The 20,141-nt window shown below is 38.7% G+C and overlaps 1 protein-coding gene across 2 annotated transcripts; it reads right to left on the reverse strand.

Moving 5' to 3' along the window:
- Positions 1 to 427: 427 nt before the first annotated feature.
- On the reverse strand, positions 428 to 19,850 carry LOC134875443 (synaptic vesicle glycoprotein 2A-like). Of its 2 annotated transcripts, XR_010167195.1 has the most exons (14): positions 19,647 to 19,850; positions 15,334 to 16,073; positions 14,563 to 14,743; positions 13,888 to 14,039; positions 13,103 to 13,236; positions 12,827 to 12,916; positions 10,861 to 10,968; positions 9,919 to 10,007; positions 9,671 to 9,835; positions 9,402 to 9,535; positions 6,295 to 6,501; positions 6,037 to 6,196; positions 1,390 to 4,878; positions 428 to 1,355 (listed from the first exon to the last, which is right to left on the reverse strand). XR_010167195.1 is itself a non-coding variant. In XM_063900023.1 (13 exons), the coding sequence occupies exons 2-13, from the start codon at positions 15,941 to 15,943 to the stop codon at positions 4,695 to 4,697; spliced, it is 2,214 nt and encodes a 737-aa protein (XP_063756093.1). In that variant the 5' UTR covers positions 15,944 to 16,073; positions 19,647 to 19,850; the 3' UTR covers positions 428 to 4,694. The 2 variants fall into 2 exon arrangements, 1 of the variants encoding a protein (XP_063756093.1); XM_063900023.1 differs by having other exon boundaries at positions 428 to 4,878.
- Between the last annotated feature and the right edge of the window lie 291 nt (positions 19,851 to 20,141).

Raw genomic sequence — 20,141 nt, forward strand, 5'->3', positions numbered from 1 at the left:
GCTCTGGTTTCAGTGAAAAGAGGCTGCCTTTTAAGGGCAAAAAATAAAGCACTTTTTCAACATAGTATTTACAAATGTCATGCAAGCACAAAACACAAATATGAAATTGGCATAATGGGGGCCCCTTTAAAGGACTTGGGTAAATGAATCTTATTGTTTTTGACTGAGGGGAGGGCAATAAAATGTTTGCCATGTCTCCTTTGCCAGTGCATGACATGCATGCAGAAATTGTATTATTGTAAGCATTGCAATAAAACCAGGAACCTTTTGCTCCTGTGGATGGAGCAACTGAAGTCTTCTTGGTCAAGACAATGTAACTTTTCCTGGATCAGAGGGAAAAGTACAACTACCTACAGACATCAGAAGTTTAAGTATTACTGATTTAAACATGAGTTGATTTAATGCTGTGTAATGCAAACTCACAATGGGTTTTCTTTCAAGTTTTATTTCCATTATGATCTTCAAAGAACTGGATAAAGGGCCAATCCTGGAATAATGAACAACTCTCACGTAAAATAAATACACCACCTTTTCAGTATCACTAAAATATTCTCAATATCCAGAAGTAATAAAAACTGAATGTACCAAGATTTTCAGTCTTCATTTACAAAACACAAAGACAACACACGATAGATTTTTGTGTCATATTGAACTTTTTTGGAATCGTTTTCATTGATCTTTTGTTCCACAAATTCCAAACTTGCACGTACAAACATCTACAGTTTCTACACACAGTACATTGATTTTTCAGAATTTAACTCACATTTAGAGTAGAACTTCTATCATTTAATAAACAGCTCAGAGTCAAACTAAAGAAAACACAAACATAAATTCCAAAAGTCCAAACTACAGTGAAGGTTTGTTGCAGTTCTTTTACAGATGAAGGAGTTTTCTGGCATGGGTCGGCCCTTCTTTTTCAGGATTCATTCAGAACTGATCCGTGTGCTCTTAAGGAAACAAACCATGCCATAAAAAGACCTCCACCCCTTTTATCAGACCGCCATCATTAATGGAAGTCTTTAGGCAGGTGTTTGCTAACACATCCCATATCACTGCCGTCATAGCTAAAACTCCAACCAGTGAACCTTTTGATAGTTTATACATATATATATATTTATATAGAATGCAAATTCTACACATATTAACATTAAATAGTAAACTTTTACATTTTGGACGGGAGCTTCAATTTGACATAGGGAGCTCTTTTGATGAGTTGATACATCTTTTGGTGGTCCTCTTGGATTCAACACGGACATCTGGTTTCCTCAGAATTAGTGAAAGCCTCCACGTTATTGTTCAAACTTTCCCTTTTCTAAATGGACTCACATGGACAAACAAGTTAATGTCAAATTAGACTTATTCTGGCTCTTTTCTCATCAAGCATATTGCCATTTTCCGGCCATATCTTGTACCTCCTTGACAAGATGAATTGCACGTTACAAGCATTCTCTGCTGAACTTTAGGCATATTTAAATATATATATATATATATTTATTTTAAAAAAGAGTTATCTGGGTCCAAGGTAAACAAGGAGCACAGTCACCACTAACTGACTTTCAGAACACATACTCAAGTTTCATCAATTTTAACCCCACTTTGATTAAGAACAATCACTGCAAGCAACAAATCTATGTCATCATACAACAATGAAAACACTAGTTCTTGCTTTGGACAAAAACAGCTGGCATACAGGACGTCCAAGAAGTGAGACAATACGATACAAACATGCGTCACGATTGAATACAGAAGGATTAGAGGGCAAAGTTGTCTTTGTTAGTTTAAGATTTGATCCTTTTCCGTATTTCTAAACCGAGAACAGACATCTATTAGACTGGCTATCTTTGATGGGGTTTGTTTTCAAAGACTGAATTGCAATCAGCAAAAGAGCACCCAAGTCTATCATGAAGAACAGCACATTAAATTCTACACTGCATATATTGTTGTTTTTTTCTTCTCTTTAGTGTAAATATATTTTCATGGTCCCCAACTGAGCTGCATTCATCACAGGGATGAAAACATCGCAACAGAAAAAAGTAGAAAAATATGTGACAGACGATTTAGAGTCAGCTTACACACACACACACACACACACACACACACACACACACACACACACACACACACACACACACACACACACACACACACACACACACACACACACACACACACACACACACACACATAAATACACACATGAACAGAAGGACAGGTCTTAACAGTCTCTCCAACATGAACAAGACGGGTCACGTTTGTCATCACATACACACATCCTCTAGATTGGATCACATTAAAGGAATATTTGGACACTTTAGGAAATGCTTCTACACACTTGTTAAAATTGATACTGCTTTTATGCTTGTACAATAAATATGTAGCTTAGCTTTATTTAGACGTAAACTAAATTGTTCACGAATAAACATTTCCCTTTCATTTGAATAAAGTATAAAAACTACAACGTGTGGCTTTGTGAGATAGCTGTCTCTCTGTTAGAAGTCTGTATGCTAAGCTAAGCTAACACGTCCTCACTACCCATATACTTAAATTGAGAGTGGTATACATCTTGTCATCTGACTTTCTGCAGTCAGTCAAACTTACTTAAAATGTTGAATTATTAGGTTATAGTGTCTCTCTCACACACACACACACACACACACACACACACAGACACACACACACACACAGTCACACACACACACACACACACACACACACACACACACACAGTCACACACACACATATACAGGTCAAGAGGTCAGACAAACTCCCATAGCTGAGCTAATATCTGTTATTTTCATGAAGTGTTTGTTTTTTCACTAACAGACAATGCCAAAGCCTCAAACATTCTGAACTTGCACACTTGCACACTTGCACACATGCGCGCACACACACACACACACACACACACACACAATCCAGAGGACGTCTTTAGGTCAAACAACATACTCTACTGGGCAGCAGCACCTACATACACACTCACTGATTGTCAGCACACATGTTGATGTACACCTTTGGAGAAATGATCCACTAAGTAATGATATGTATATATAATGGTACTCAGTTAGCTTAACTTTGGAGCAATTGTGTCCATTTAGACCAAAGTCACGCTATCGTTTTGTGTTCTTCTCGATTAGGCAGAATCATGTAGGAACACAGTTAGGAATTTCCCTTTTTGTCGCACATATGGATTCTGCAAAAGGAATAACAGGAGCAGAAGCCCTTAAAATGAAATTATCAATAGGGCTTCAGACGTCTTTTTTTGATCCTGTTTGATTTGTGCTTATGAAAATAATGGAGCCTCATCATAAATCCTCGGGGCTTTAACCCAAGTTATGGAAAGATACTGCATGTTTGTTTAAGGTCATACAGGAAAAGATAAAACAACCAGATACAGTGATAAAAAAAATCATATTAAGGTCATCGTAAGTTACTTTCAAGAGCTTTCACTATGACATACTAAAAAGAGTTGTGGTTAAAAGTTCTGCAAAAAATAAATTTCCTGTTTCCATGGAACAAACTTTTCCACTCGTCAAAGACTTGTTTTCATAGTAAGGCAAATCAAAGCATTTGTTTAAAAAGAGAACTATCCAGCATAATAAATTGGTGAATTGTTGCTTAAACATAACACCAGCTGTAAACGTGGGCCTAAACATTCACCACACCTGAGCTACTACGTGACTTGTATTTGATATAATTTCTATAAATGAATGTGTGACTGCTGCTCCGTACATTCTGCTGTTGGATCAGTAAGATATGCTCTCCATGGCTGCACTGAAACACATGAAACACTTTCATAACGACACACATGCATACTCACACTACTAATTTACAAAAATTACACTAAAGTATCTTCTGTCAACATCAAGCACTTGACCAAAATGCATTTCTGTGTTGCAGACATCACACTGCCACAGCTGCATGGTTCAACAACAGGGAGGGAAAAACATGAGAGGAGCCGGAGCAAACCATTCCCATATACAACGAAGAATCCTGTGAAATGCGTTTTCACCTGTTTGCCTTTCAGTAGAGGACTAGACTGGATTTAAGCAGGGACATCTGACTAAGTGAAGTCTAACTGGAATGTTTTTATATCATTTGGTAAAAACTCTTCTGGTTTCAGATGGCAGTGATCAAGGGTCATGGGCCATTTTAGAGAAAAATATATTCACCCTGAAATTCATTGTGAGATCTTTCCAAAATAAACGTCTATCAAAGCATTAGCCTCACTGGAAATGTGGAGTCAATTGTACAAGCAGTGATATGAAAAAGCAGCACTGAAAGCCAGTCACTGATGCCAAGGACAGACAGGAAAATAAAACATTGCATTCATATTGGAAAGCCCACCACATTCATGGACTAAATCTTTTCACGTTCCCCATGAATGGCTTTTTTCTACAGTCTCATCTCTGAGTTTGACATCTCTGTCCTCAGCTGAAAGTGTTATCATACAGATTTAGAAGTGTTATCATGACATAGGAATGTATTTCTACATCTGCATGCTCTACTCTTTATCGTTATATAGACTTTAAATGATGTAATCCATGTTTCAAAGGATTCTGGGCTTACAATGGGGATGTCAGTCTGCTCTGTTGGTGTGTGACAGGCAGCGCTGAAGCTCTCGGGGATGTTCGGGCTCTTTGTTGTCAAACACACACTCCAGCTGTGCTCTGCTGCTAACTGCTGGTCATTTGTTTTACTGCAACACTTGGCCTCGTGTTTCAGGCAGCTTTGTTGCAAGGAAACTACCTGCAGCGAGGGCGCCTGCAGCGAATATGATGGGTACGGCCTTGGTGATGCCGACGAATGACTGGAAGATGCTGATGCCCAGGACCGCCGCTAGTTTACAGAGGGCGTTCAAGAAGCCAAACGCTGTGCACCTGAACAGGAAGAGAGGGAGAAACACAATCACAGTGACGCTTTAAGAACTGACATGAGCACCAAATCTTCAATTTACAATATATTTTTGTGATTCCTCTGGTAAAGATAGTAATAATAGCTGACATATAAGACATTACACACCAGATATCATGTTGCAGTGGGGAGACAACATTTATCAGACCAAAAAAAAAAAACAGCCCCCTGTAAGCAGACCAAAAAAAGTCGATGTCGACATTGAGAAGCTGCTCAACACAATCTTACCTTACTAAAAAACAAGTATTAAAAAGTGGGATTCATCAAAACATATTTTACTAAAAGTAGAGTCTAGACTCTCAGGTAAATTGTATTGCAAACTAAGTCTTTTTCACATTGAGGATACCTGAGAACGAACGAACATGACAATGTATAAACAGATCTTTGAGTTAAGGTAACAATTTCTTCATAGTACCTTTTTATGAGCCACTCAAGTTAGGATATCTGGTTTATACCAACCCTTAAGAGGCTTTCATCTAGGTTAGTACAATTATAATTAAACCTAATAAAGTTTACAAACTAAATTTAAAAAAGGAATCTTTAAAAATATCAAAATATTTTTGGACAAATACGCTTATTTACTTTCAGAGAGTTAAAATGACAGGATGTAGCTTAGGCCATTAGCTTAGCTTAGCATAGCATAAAGCGTAGAAACAAGGCCAGACTGCTAGCCTGGTTTTTTCCAAATGTAACAAAATCTGTTTACCACCTAATCTAAAACCTGATTAAGGTTTATCTCTATTGAAATTTGGTGTTAAACTGTGGACAGACTTAGATTTCTACCCCTTGAGTCGAGCTGGGAAAACCAAAGAATTACATTTGGAACTATCATTTTCTTTCAGATTAAAATGCAAAAACATCCACAGCTCCACAAATCCCCCTGGCATTTAAATAGGCCAATCAGAAGGGCCGTTTCAATTGGACAATCAGAGGTCTCATTTCAATGGATTATTACAATGGCCAATCACTGTAGTGGAGTTCTTGCTCGAAAAAATAGGGGATTGGAAGCATAAAGAAGAGCAACTGCAGAGTAAATGTACTTAGTCACTAATGGCACTTTCTGAATCGCCACAAGTTCACAGCAGAAAATCAAAAAAGAAAAAAAAAATCATCAATCATGTTACCTTTTGTCCGAGGGGTAGAGCTCCACTGTGATCACATCCAGGGCGTTCCACGAGGCTATGCTGATGCCACCAAACAGGCACAAGAGGGCAATCATCCCCGACTCACTGTTGCCGAACATCAGGAAGAAACAGCTGACACAAGATATGACACTGGATCCCGCTGATGAGAGAGAGACAGAGAGAGGAGACAGAATTACATTAAGTTTAATAGCCTGTATAGCCTAAATTGAATTATCTGCATTGATTAGATTGTCTTACCCAGCATCCTTAAACGCCCAATTTTGTCCATTAATAGAGCCGACACGATGTTGCCAGGCAACACCGCCAACGTGCCAAGGAAGTTGACAAAGTAAATCATGTAGGCATTGTTGAAGTCGTCGCTGAAGTCCAGTATGCAGCCCTCTTTGTTGTGGAGGAACGTGCTGTTGACCAGTTTACAGTCGACAAACCTGTACTTGAATAAATCTGAGGGAAGAGAAAAGGGAGAGAGAGAGAAGTGAAATATATGAAGGAATTAATTGACGTAGAAGTAAATGAATGAGCAATAATGACTGGGGTTTTATTTTTTAAATATTTTTAAAATCCAATGAAGTGTGTACATTAGGTTAGAAAGGAGGAAAAATATAGTACATTTCTGGCACCCTTAACTTTTACAGTTTTACAGTAGCATTGATGATTGCTAAATCCCCTCATGCAGGTTTATTTACGAAGGACGTCAGGCTTGTATGCAGCCTGACCAAAGGATTGAAGATACTCCTCAGTGCTGGAAAAACGTGCTCACGCCTCCTCTGCGTGGTTTCCGGGTAAATTAACAAACACATAAGATATAATCAACTTTATTTACAATTTATCTTCTTCTTGAAGATGCTAGAAGTCAAATCAACCAAAGATAAGGAGAGCAAATAGCAAAGGCTGTAAGGCAGAGATAGATACAGATTTACTCCTCAATGAAACTTAACATAGGTCTAATAGACATACAAAGCATTTTGATGTTGTTTTTTACACGATGATTTTTTGAACAACTTCTTATTGTATTTGTCCTTTCTGAGACCTTTCTGAAAATAACGAATCTCAGGAAAAGAAATTGGGACATTTTCAAAACTACCACACAACCAGCCCCCTGTAAGCAGATGTTTCTAATCAGAGTCCCATCCAGGCAGCCATTAAACACAAATAACAAAATAACAGGGGGAACAACAGAAAAGGTCACAAGAGGTAACAAGGCCTTTAACTTTATTCTGCGGTTAGACTTTGCTGCCTGCAGCTGCACAAAAGCACATTAATAGATGTTTTGATGACACTGCTGAAACTGCTCTCAGACCAATAGCCAACATTTTATTAAAGGCAGTCAGGCTTAAGAGTGCTGAATGATCATAAAGTTTTAGTTGTCCGAATGACATAAACATACAGGAATGTATTGTTGGCTTCAGGGATGAGAAGACACTGCTGCTGCTGTAAAAGCTACTGAGGCGGTTTCTGTGGGATTTAAGAAACAGCTCCTCTGTTTTCTCTGGCTCAATCTGACACGTTGACTGAAAGCACAATATTGTTCTTTGTATGCTCGAGTTGGTGGACAGGTTTTCCACTCATAACCATTGACATATTCTTATTTGTAAGGCAATTTCCCCCTTTATATCAACATCCTTTATAACTGATGGAAAGTTTTTATCGTTGCTCCGAGGAGTAATTGCTACTTTATGTCCCTAAAGCCACCACTGAATTGGGGGAAAGGGTATTTAAGTTTGCTGCACCCTCTTTTTTAGTTTCAAAATGATATAAATCTGCCTGGTCGAGTCTCTTTTGGATGAATTTAAAGGGATTTAAAATGACTTGCAGGCAGGCACATGTGGCTGGTGATGTTTTGATTGAGTGCATTGATGACTTGTTTTCATGATGATAATTTGTGTCTGCAACATTGTTAATTTTTTATGCTCTATGTCTCAGAACAAATTAAATCTTAATGACACTTTTTTCCTGGTTAAATAATAAGCAGACATTTAAACCTATGCACCTTTTTGGCCATTATTTGAATATATTAAGCATTGATATCATATCCCTTATTTTCACATCATAAGAAAAAACTGATTTTCAAGAATATAACATCTTAAAAAGGACATATGTTCATTTTCAGGTTTCATATTTGTATTTAGTTCCTCTACTGCGACATGTTTCCATGCTTAAATGATCAATAAGGTCTTTATTTTTCTCATACTGCCTGTGCTGCAGCACCTCCTTTTACCCTCTATCTGATCCAGAGCCCAGTCTGCTCTGATTGGTTAGCTGGCCGACTCTGTTGCGATTGGTCAACCACTTAGAGAAGTCCCGCCCATTAACCTATCACGTACAATCTGTTGTGTTGCATTGTGATATCACTACGGAAAGACATCAGCAAACACAGGCACATTAAAGAAGACAAAAATAAATAAAAAATAATTCACAAATAAGATATCTGAAGTTGTATCTTAGATGAAAGGTTGGTTCTAATTATCCATTGAACACGTTCTTACATCTGTCTGTGTTCTCTTCACTCTGCTGTCACTCTGTGATTTGTTTACGGTGCTAAGTTAACAGTTCTGCTGCAGTAACCCAGGGATACTGGCAACAGAATGTTTCCATGGCTACAGTTCTGCTGAACATCTGTGTTTTATCTTGTCTCTATTTTTACTTCAGGTGGCAGTAAAACCACTTAAAATGCATACACACACCAATTTGTGTTTTTCCTCAGCAGCTGTGTAATAACATAATAGTGATCATTACTGTGAACCTGCAATGAAATTCAAATGAGCACTGACATAACGAGATGTGTTTTTCTCTGTTTTACATCACTTCAAAGAGGCACTTGTTAATATTTTGCTAATATTTATTAAAAAAGGCTGTAAAATATGAAGGAAGATGCTAGAGAAACAACACAAAAACATTTACCTCTTTAGATCTGAAGCCGTTAATGTCTTTAACGCAAATCTTTAGAGCTATATCTCGTTAAATAATATTTTTATACTTAGCCTTTGCACATTTATTGGACACCTTTGTACATTTCTGCACAAATCTACCACTTCTTAAAACTGTACAGCTCTTTTCAGACATATATTGCACATCTTGTTGAAATGTTCTTTTTTATATATGTATGTCCTGATTTTACATCTTGCTTTTGGGTATTCCATTATTTTTGATTATGTTAATGTTATGCACCAAAACACTAAAGCACATTTAATAGTGTTTTAGTGACTTGAACTGTCTCTGCTCGTGAATATTATTTAGATGCAGGAGAAGCTGTTTACAGCAAAAATCCCCTGTTCAACCCCCTTATTGTACACCTTCGTGCACATGACTATTGAACTCACTGATACAATTCTGTTAATATTCACCTGTGTTGTAGAACAAACTTGCAACAAAGGTGCAGTTTCTGAAGAAGGTGTGTGTGGAGGTGATGTCCTCAAAGTAGCACTCCTCAAACACTGAGTCTTCAAACACCATGGACTTCATCTTCAGGTTCAGGAACCTAACAAACACGTCACAGGTTAAACTTTTCTATTCTGCAGTTTTATTGTTGTGCTTTACTGTTGATGTATTAGCATTAAACATAAATCTCACATGTGATGAATCCACCATGCTTGAACTAAAACAAAACACTTACTTGTCATTGAAATAGTGTCCTTGGCGATGCACTTGGTTTTCCAGGGTGAAGTTAAAAGTGACGTGCTCCACTCGCTCCTTAGTGAAGGTTTTTGTGCGTGAGTCATATTCCTGCCTCTGAATGTACTTGATCATGTCTGGGAACCACACAGTCAGACCGTAGTAGCTGCAAAATGTTAAGTATAACAGATTAAATAAACCTTGGAAGTGAACATGCTTCCCCAAATATTTTAATAGTCTATACTTTACCTGAAAGACATGGTAAACCAAACAGCCATGAGCATGAAAGTTGTCCGTTTATATTCTGGGCTGAAGCAGGCAAGGATGTTGTTCCTAATCTGCAACACGTGAAGAGGAAAACACACAACTTTTGATAAAGAAAGCATAGGAGACCAGATTTAAAACCCCTCAGAAGAGACATTGTGTATAATCTTAGTTTAATCTGATAATTTGGTTATATTTCAACTGATATTCCCGAGCAGTAATGTTCAATTTGCGAATAATTAACTTTATGAGTTGAATGTCAAATCTGAACAAAGCCAGGATTGTTTTACCCCTTCTGATGATATGTGTTGGCTTCCATATAAAACTACATAGTTACTTCTTCAACATTATGAGCTGAGACTTTTTGCAGGAGGCATTAAGCAAGTGGTGCAGTAGTAGATTTAGGAAAAGATGCGAGGGTGTAGGCGTGTAGCAGAACGTAGGCTGAATGCAAATTAAAATCTTGCTGGTAAAGTTTTTTGCCTGAAGCAGTTGTGCTGCAATAATGTAACACAATAAAAACACAAGTCGAAACAAGAAAAAGTAATTTAGTAACAGATCCAACAAATTGTTACTACATTTAAATGTAGGGAAAAAAGAAAGTCTGAATGTGAATTTGTCTGAATATGTAATCATTTGTGAATGTTAAGTCTTAATAGTTTACAAAATCAGACCTTGGTTAAAGAAGCAAAAACGAATTAAGAAGAGAAAGATGGCATCTTCAACCTTTAGCTACTCTTGGACATGCTGCCACCCACGCCTTCCTCCACACTGTTTGTTTCCATCGATGCCTTTTACAGCCACCCCCAAGCTGCAAAAGGCCACAGCCTCATACTGATCTCAGGGGTCTTTCTATGTCATGTTTTAAAACTTGTTTACAGTTTTGGTTTAGAACAGGCTGCAAAACATTGCGTCTTCTTCACTGACCTGATGGGAGAGGCTCACGATCTTCAGCCTGTAGCGCTGCCAGACCGGAGTGTCTGTGCCAGTGTCCACCAACTCATCCATCTGTTTCACTGTCTTAATTGTGGTGACCTTAGATAACAGAGATGCAAGTCCTTCAGCCAGATGTATTAAAATGAATTATGTAACATTTTGTAATAGCAAATGGCATTTCTTCCACCTGCAGCTTTGAGTTGTCCATTACAAAACTCAGGCAGATAACACAGTGAGACAAAAAGGATAATGAGAACATATATTTAAAATGTAAAAATAATAGTCTTATCAGCTGATATAAGTATGCATTACCAGCAGATTATACTAAAAACTTGTTGCACATTTATTATTGATTTAAAACCTGGTGAAAAGGGAAAAAGTGTTAGCACGTGTGGTTAAAATATTCAGGTGAAAGTAAAAAAATATCCTTGACAGGAAACAATGTATAAAGATGATATTGCAGATTGAAACATTGCCATGCTATAGAGCAGGGGTGTCCTAACTACAGCCATTTTGAATCGACCCTCTGCAAATTCTAAAAGTATAATGGAATATGGCCCACAAATTAAACTTTTGCCTATCTTATATTGTACTTCTCAAATATATATGTTAAAATATATGACACAGTATTCATGTGTTAATGAGCCCAATTTTCAAATCATTTCAGTCATTCAAAATGTAAAACATTTTCTAACAAATCTTAGTTGATAAAAAAAAAGCCCAATAACTTATTTCCATAACAAGCTTGAAATTGAACCTTCATATTTACTCTTATTCTAAGCAATCTGAGGCTTCTGTTTTAAGGAATGAGCTGCTAACAAAATAAATGAAACCCTAAAGAGAGACGGGATGTAGGCTGTTTTTTCCTTAAAGCATTGTCAAGTATCGCGCATTATTCACCTACATTTGATTTGTTTTGCTAACTTACTACTTAAGTTATGAGGCAATATTCACCTCTATAAGTGGCCCAGCTCTCCATATATTTTTCCGTATGTGGCCCTCGGTGCAAAAAGTTTGGACACCCCTGCTATAGAGGAATGAATGATTTATTATGAGCCTTACTGTGTGCAGACCTCCTTCACGCCCGGACGATTTGATGACAGAGATGTGGAAAAGTTGTGTTGTTATTTTAATTGGGAGCTGTTCCTTTGTCTGTGTTAAAGAATCGTTCAGCTAAAATATCGCCTCTATAAAATGCTATGGATTTAACAATACAATGTCTGCTTGTTGTTTTCTTTAAAGAGTGTAATTGTCTTTAGGCCAACACACTGAAAAGTAAATAAGAAACATGGAAACGATGTTTTTGGATCTTATTTATCATATTGTTTTAATTAAAAAGGAAGCTTTTTATTTGCACCTGAGTATTTGTTTAGATTTCTATAATGCAAAATCTATGTTTAAATTACATTAAATCACAGCTAGGTTCCTGTTTGAATATGATGTAAGGATAGTAGAAGTAGAATCGGAGGATGAAAACCTCTTTATTAGTCACATACATGCGCACAGCAGAGCGCACACATCTGCATTGAACCCATCCTAGTACTAGAAGCAGTGGGCAGCTATCGTGCAGCGCCCGGGGAGCAATGGGGAAGGGGGATTGGAGGTGTCCGGTGCCTTGCTCCAGCGCACCACAGCAGGGCCTAGGAGGTGAACTGGGACCTCTCCAAGTAGCAGTCCACTTTCCATATTAAATGTCTGTTTGGGGACTTGAACCGGCAACCCTACGATTCCCAGTCCAAGCCCCTACTGACTGTTCCACTGCTGGATGTAAGTCATAAGACTGAAAATGTTTCAAGCTGTCCACTGGAGACTATGTTGTAAAAGCTGCAGCAAGTAACAATGATCAGTGACCTTTTGTACATTATTCCCAATCTCTTCCTTCTCTAACTTACCTGTCTACTTTTGCTGATGGATATCTCATAAAAGCATAAAACAAAATAATGTCAGGGATACTCACAGAAAACACTTTCTCTGGGTGTCCCTTTGCTCGCATGTTTGTGTCGTGAACTTGCTTCAAAATCATCCAGCCTTCGTCATGTTTGCCGTTCTGTTATACATACATACATACATACATAATATAAACGTCATACTGTATATATTTGTTTCTGTTATTTGTATGAAAGTAATCACATTAATTTAAACAACACAAGAATAAATTATCTTTACTCAAGTTATTTCACATTTGTGGTAACCAGATGATACTGTCAGACGGTCAATAAGCACATCTGCTCACCTCTAAGTAGAAGCGTGGGCTCTCTGGCATGGCACTGAGGGCAGCGATAGCTGCGACGGCTGGGAATGCGCACACTAACACAAACACACGCCAGCTATGGAACTGATACGCCGAGCCCATCTGGAAACTCCATCCTGAAAAGGAAACAAAAGATATTTGCTAATATTAGGTCAAACCTTTCCCTTTACAATCAGAGTAAAGTGCATCAGATAAGGTTGAACACTAAGTCTTTATAAGGCAGAGGCTGAAATATATTTAATTTCATGTGACACTGAATGAACTATGTTCTTATTTTTCCTGCCTCCAGGGTAGTCAGAGGTCAGCCGCATTGCAGCGTTTCTAGAAAGATGCTTGCTGGCAAAAAAGCTTAAACCTGCATGGTTTTATCAACTAAAACTGAGGCGCCAAATTGTCAACAGTTTCCTTACTGCACAAATACCTACATTTAGGAACTAGATAATATAATGAAAACCACTCTCATCCTTGTCCTCACATATAAAGCTAAAATCAGCAGCCAGATACATTAGCTTAGCATTAAGGCTTAAAACAGCTATGTCCAAAGAAAATAACATTGATAATTGCTCAGAGAAAATGAGAAGCCCAAACAAACTTGATATTGAGTAATTTAACTAAGCTTAAATGTGTCAAAAGGTCAAGTTAGTGACACTTGATCAGGGCCAGGCTAGATGTTTCCTCCTTGCTGCAGTGTGCTAAGTTAAGCTAACTTGTTATAACCTCCTATGTAATGGATAGATATGAGAGTGGTATAGTAGTATTTTACTTACCATAATGTGGGATAATAGCCCAGGCCATGGCAGATGCGTATATTCCGCCAATCATCCAGAACATGCAGAGCCAACTGAGGTGCTCTCCACGTTTCTCTTGGGACAGGAACTCAGAGTAGTAGGAAAAGACAATGGGAATAGAGCCACCAATCCTACAAAGATCAGAAACATCTGAGTTTAACAGTCTTGTTGTTTGAGAGTTCAAACACACGGTTTAAGTTGAAGGATTAACAGCATTTGTAATGAGAAGGAAGATGTTCATTTAGTTTGTATGAGATGAAACACATGTCGTATGTATCAGCTCACCCCTTGTCTGCCACACGTTTTGGTTACCTGTATTATGGTTTATATGTTTTGGTTAGTGTATCACAATGGAGAAGGGCTGATTCAACTACAAATGAAAATTATTCTAGCATCTCAATATGCAACTTTTAGTTTAAAAAATATATATATCGAAAGAAGCAGTGAAGTGTCTGTCTGTAATAAACCTTTTCCCAATTTGATGGGAAAAAAAGTCCTTAGTTAGTGTGAGGTAGTGTGTAAAAAATAATAAGCTTCATAAGCTTTATTCATTATATCAAGAGACTTTTTTCGTCACATTGGCATAAATGGGCTTCCATAACAGAAAGATCACATCAGAATAAAAAAATATGAATACAATATTTCTGAATTTACCCAACACCCGAAAGGAGTCGGCAGAACAGAAAGGTGCTGTAGCCCTGGACGAAGGAGGAGAAGAAGGAGAAGACACTGTTGATAGAGAGACAGATGAGAAGAGACTGGCGACGGCCTATCCGGTCAGCCATAGCCCCCCAGAGGAAGGCCCCGACCATCATTCCAAAATATACAATCAGACCTGTGGAGAGCAGAGGAAAGGAAACAATTACAGCAACAGATGTAAGTCTGCCGTGGCTTCTTATTGCTGTTATGCTTTTCAGGATCTCTCAAGAGAGCAGTTCAAATATAGCGAGTAATACAAATCTCCCCTCCTTATAATATCAGTCGTTACGACTATATTGTTAATAAATCTCATGAAAACACCAAATCCAACAATAATTCAGTCTGTCTTTAAGACACAAGCCCGTTCTCTACTGAAAGCATGAAGATAAATGTTTTTAGCAAACACTACTCAAGCATGAGTAAATACTGTATTTGTTGAGGATTATTTTCCGGTGCTGTACTAGGTTTTCCTGGTAGCAGGATGTTGTACATTGTGCTAATGTTAACGGTAATCATTGCACAAATTACCAGGTGTAACAGTTTGGCTCGCTGATGTGCTTTTAATAGTTTTTGGAGAACAATGAAGCGCTTACAAACCAGAGGAAAACACTTTGGATTCACAGCCAATATTCATTAGTAAGTTGGTTTAGAAAAAAATAGACTGCCTTGGAGCAACATCAAAAAATGTAATCCAGAGCCTGTACACCATAGGGAGAAGAGTCTTACCTAGCATGCTCTTGTTGGGTTCAGACAGGCACATGTCCTTCTCAGCGCTGGGCAGGACGAACCCCACCACAAAGATCTCCACGCCGTCTGCCATGAGTGCCAGCCCCAGCACAAAGTACAGGGTCCACTGGAACTTCCCGTGACCACACTCCTGTAAAATGGTCTCGTACTGTTGAGCCAGCTCCTCCTGGTCCTTCCTCCTCTCGGCCTCGGACACTCCGATATCTCTGAACTGCTGAGCGCCGGCACTCACCGAGCCCGGTCCTCCAGCCAGACTGCCTTTGCCTGATTCAGCCCGGGGGATTCCTTGGTACTCGCCCTCATAGATCTCATCATCCTCATCGTGACCCTCTGTGGAGTCACTGTGGCCGCCGTCGTCGTCGTTGGCCGCCTGACTGTCTCCACGGTAATAACCCCCGTCCTGGCTTCCCTGCTGAGGGAATTCATCATCATCATCCTCTTCAAACCGGCTGTAGGAGCGCTTGCTGTACTCATCGGTCACTCGATCAACTGAGCGGCCGACCTTCTTGGAGGCTTGCCGCTTGACTTCTTTGGCAATGTCTTTGGCGCCTTTTATGAAGGCAGTCCGGTTTTGGTAGCCGTCCTCCATTTTAAAGAGGTTCCGAAGATGAAAGTGGTCAAGGATTTAGGAGAGAGGCCACCTGAAGCTTCAGTGTGTTCAGGATACACCTCAAAGAAGTGTTGTCAGTCACTGGACTGACCACAGGCTCTTCTTATGTCTGGGGAGAAAATGGAAAGCCTTATATCATTTTTATTCAGGAATGTAGTAGTAGTTTCATGAAAGGCGCTTTGTTATCAGGCATGGCATTAGAAACGTCACATTTCATGTGCGCCACTACAAAGAACAGATCGCTATATGGGCCATGGGTTCAGTAAAAGTGTCTAAAGGGTGGTTCAGGAATGAGTCTCAAAACCCTTATTTCAAAATAAATGTCTTTTTAATGGGTTTCACTAAGGTGTCAGACATTTGGTTTGGGTTCTAAACAAGTTACTTGTTTAGACTTGTTTAGACTTGTATTATCTGCAATAATCCAAAACCTAATGGAAATATCACATTGGCTTTTTGTAGAGGGAACAAGAGGCAGAGCTAATCTTCCAGGCCCACCAAAATGAGGCATCCCTGTGGAAGCTATTCTATTGAAATAAAGTAGCATTTCTTCAAACAACACAAAGAAACACAAAATTACCAAAAAAAGAAGCAAGATAGGTACAAAGACATGCAAAAGGATACTAAGAGACACAACCTTACTACAAAGACACAGAAAATGACTGCAAAGAAAAGCAAAACTAACACAAATAAAATAAAAGAAAGAGAAATAAGGTTTTGTTCGTAGTTGTTTTGTGTCATTCTGTCTTGTATATAGGAGGGTGGTTTATGCCTATTAATGTCCAGACATGTCCTTCTCTTTGAACTGATTCTGAACTGGTTATTCTTTATTCATTGAGATAACCAAACCACCTAACCAGCCTTTGATGCCGTATTCCCAGACTACACCTGTTCCATTTCCATATCTGCCCAGCATGTGTTTACTGCTGAGTCACTGATGTTAATAACGGGTCGAGACATCAAGCCCTGAATGGTCAGAGTGATTTTTAATGGATTTCTCTTGGTGAGGACCTTAATGAATAAGAGCTACAGTACGTGACTGTGACTCAAATCTAATGCACGCTTACGACTGCTCCAGAATCCTGCACTTAAATGAGAGATTTTGACTTGCATTAACAATGTTTAAGAAAACCAATAAAGTATATTACATGGCTTAATCGAATAAAGCTGTTTCTTAATTCAAAAACTGAACAACTGATGGTTTAGAGGAGCTGTGTGGCAAAACAAATGAGGCTTGAAATTGAAAAAAGAAGCCGGAAATCTGATGTCCATTTTAACTGTCTGCTGCATTATCACATCTCATTTTGAAAAACAATAAGCCACTGACTTGTGTAGTTCACGGACAATACCCACGTCCTTATGCTGCTGTATGAAGACGCTGTGAACCACGGGTCGACGTGCAATAAAACAACATTTCATTTTGATTTTGCGGTGCGGGGAAAAGACAGACACAGAATGAGAGACATCAGTGCAACGCTCACTTTGACCCCTGTTTCAAAAATGAGGTCTGACAGGTAATAATGTGCGGTCAGAGCTTGAAATGTCTGCCAGGAATAAAGTATATACACAGGGCCGGCAACAGGATTTCATAAATACTGAAGTCAGGGGTCATCCACAAAATAAACCTATGAAATGTTTTGGCATCTCATGGTATGATGGTCTTAACTCTACTGTAATGCTTTTCTCAACACAATCCCACTGTATAAAACATAATGATGAAAGAGTCCCATCATATTTCTATTTATTTCAATATTCTTGGACCTATAAAACATAAACAGAAAGCATGTTTGGTCAAAAAAATATTTTGAATCAACCTTTTAAACGCAGTATGAGCAATACAGAATGACATAACTGCTCTTAAGGTTGTTGAAATCCCCAAATGAACATAAACAGATACCGAATGCATAAAATCAATGTCCTCAGTGACAGATACAGTCCTGGGTTTTGCAAACAGATGCTTGTTTGTTGTTTACCTCTTTAGTGGTTCACTTAAAATCAAATTATAGTTCCTGCAAAGGCATACATGATAACATTCGTTTTATTTAAAAGACTCAGCATCTGCATCTTGGTCAATGCACAAAAGTTTGATTTGTTTATGATAAATTCGATTCAAACATCATCGTCAGTAATCAGAGATCCTTCTCTGTCTGCATGATGAAGGTATATACTGGCACAAACCAAAAGCAGCCCACAGGCCTGGTCAGCCCGGCTAAACTGTCGGACGCTAACCTAATAATGACTCAGACTCAAGCACTTACAGGCCTGTAATAACTGTTCCATACAAACAGAGCTCTGGTGGGCCTTTCACACAGCATACATGACTGTTTGCTATAAGAAAAGCAAAGGTGTTACTATTATCATTAGGATACGTGTATTATTTACACCTTTTCCAGGTTAATATTGACTCGAAAAATATAAACAGAAATATAAGACATACACTTCTTGCCATTTCAAACCACTGCCAAACCGATATAAAATTAAAGGTCCGTTTTTGCACAATATGGAAATTATAGCTATATCTTTAATCTACTTAAGCTAAAACCATCATTCTCTGTATGTCTACTAGCAAAAATAAATAGATAGATAGATAGATAGATAGATAGATAGATAGATAGATAGATAGATAGATAGATAGATAGATAGATAGATAGATAGATAGATAGATAGATAGACTGACTCTATACAAAGTACTGAACCCTTTATGCAACAGGTAACCTACAAATGCACCTTTCTAAAAACCCTTGTTATGTCTTCTTGCAAGACACTAAAGTGCAAAGGCCAGCACTATCTAGTCAGATCTGAATAAACGCTTTAAAGCCACTTTTTTCATGTCTGCCCTGTTGTCAAGTTGACAGCATCTCCACAGCCCCATGCAGCCTGCAACACACAGCCCTGTCAGTGACGAGGAGCAGGGAGAGGGTGACAAAGATGGAGCTGGTTGAATCTACCCTTTGGTTTTTGTGTCCTTATTTTCTCCCCCATTCAAAAATCAATCAGCATCATCTTACCACTTCCTAAGTGAGGCCATCAGAGCAGATAGCCATCCTTTGACATGCATGCAAGTTTAAAGCACTGAGAGATTTCTATCCGATTGAGAAACGTCGTAATGATTCATCTGGACACCTGAGGATAACCTTATAACGACATTATTATCACAAATCGTTCGCCTAACAATATAATCGTGCATGCCTTTTTATAAAATGATCATATTTGTGCTCTTTTAGTGTCTTACTTACAAGATTGTTATTTTAAAGAAACAGAAATTACCCAGAAGGGATAGCAAGAATGGGAATTCAAAAGTCTGATTAAATATGAGCCAATTTAAGCCTCCACTCCAGTGAAAATCAATGATGTTAAGAAGGAAAAAAAGGCCTTGTCGCTAACAGGCCAATGTATACAGCCCACAAATTCGACCGTATTAAAATATAAATAGCAGCAATTGTCTTGCATCCGCCATCTGCGTTCATTCTTAGAAATCACGGTGCCAACAGTTCGTCACGACTTGGATTAGATTATAGGGCCTCAACTCGGTTCACAAAATCGATCTTTAATTGCTGTGTGAAGCAAACGGTTGCAGATCACGCCCATCGTCTTTTCCGAGGATGCATTAATGCCAAAAAATAAAAAACATAAGACGCTATAAGTCGACATCAGCCGCTAACAGCTAATTATCAATCACGCTCACCTTTATTCCTGCGATGTGGAACCCCTTCAGACGGAGATGTAGATGAGGAGGATGAGGAGGAGGAGGGTGAGGATGATGGTGCGTACGAGGCTGTTGCCGTGGACCGAGTGATGGTGATGATGCTGTGCGGGTTGGAGGAGAGAGAAGCCCACGCCAGGCATCCATACACACTCAGTGATGTGCAGGGGTCCCCTCCCCCATGCAAACCCTTTACGAGCACATTAACGCCTTCATATCTGGAGGGGTTTGGCACATATCTGCACACAATCTGCGCACATTTCCTTCACCTTCCTCCAGCCATTGTCCCTTTAAGATGGTGCAATTGTTTTCATTGTATCTTATGTGCTTGTGTGTAACACCACTATAGGAAACACTAGTTCAATCTTAAACACAATATATGCATGTGTACCCTGACACGCATGCGCGCCCTATCACCTTATTTCCATGCATCTGTTTTACAAATAGAGGATTGTCTGTACGCATGAAGATCAAATT

The sequence above is a fragment of the Eleginops maclovinus genome, chromosome 13, assembly GCF_036324505.1.
Source record: "Eleginops maclovinus isolate JMC-PN-2008 ecotype Puerto Natales chromosome 13, JC_Emac_rtc_rv5, whole genome shotgun sequence".
In the NCBI taxonomy this organism is placed as follows: Eukaryota; Metazoa; Chordata; class Actinopteri; order Perciformes; family Eleginopidae; genus Eleginops; species Eleginops maclovinus.

Coding starts and splice junctions, on each gene's coding strand:
- LOC134875443 (XM_063900023.1), bottom strand. CDS start 15,943: ATGGAGGACGGCTACCAAAACCGGACTGCCTTCATAAAAGGCGCCAAA. Junction 14,744..15,333: donor ACCCAACAAGAGCATGCTAG/GTAAGACTCTTC, acceptor TGCTCTCCACAG/GTCTGATTGTATATTTTGGA. Junction 10,008..10,860: donor TCGTGAGCCTCTCCCATCAG/GTCAGTGAAGAA, acceptor CACGTGTTGCAG/ATTAGGAACAACATCCTTGC.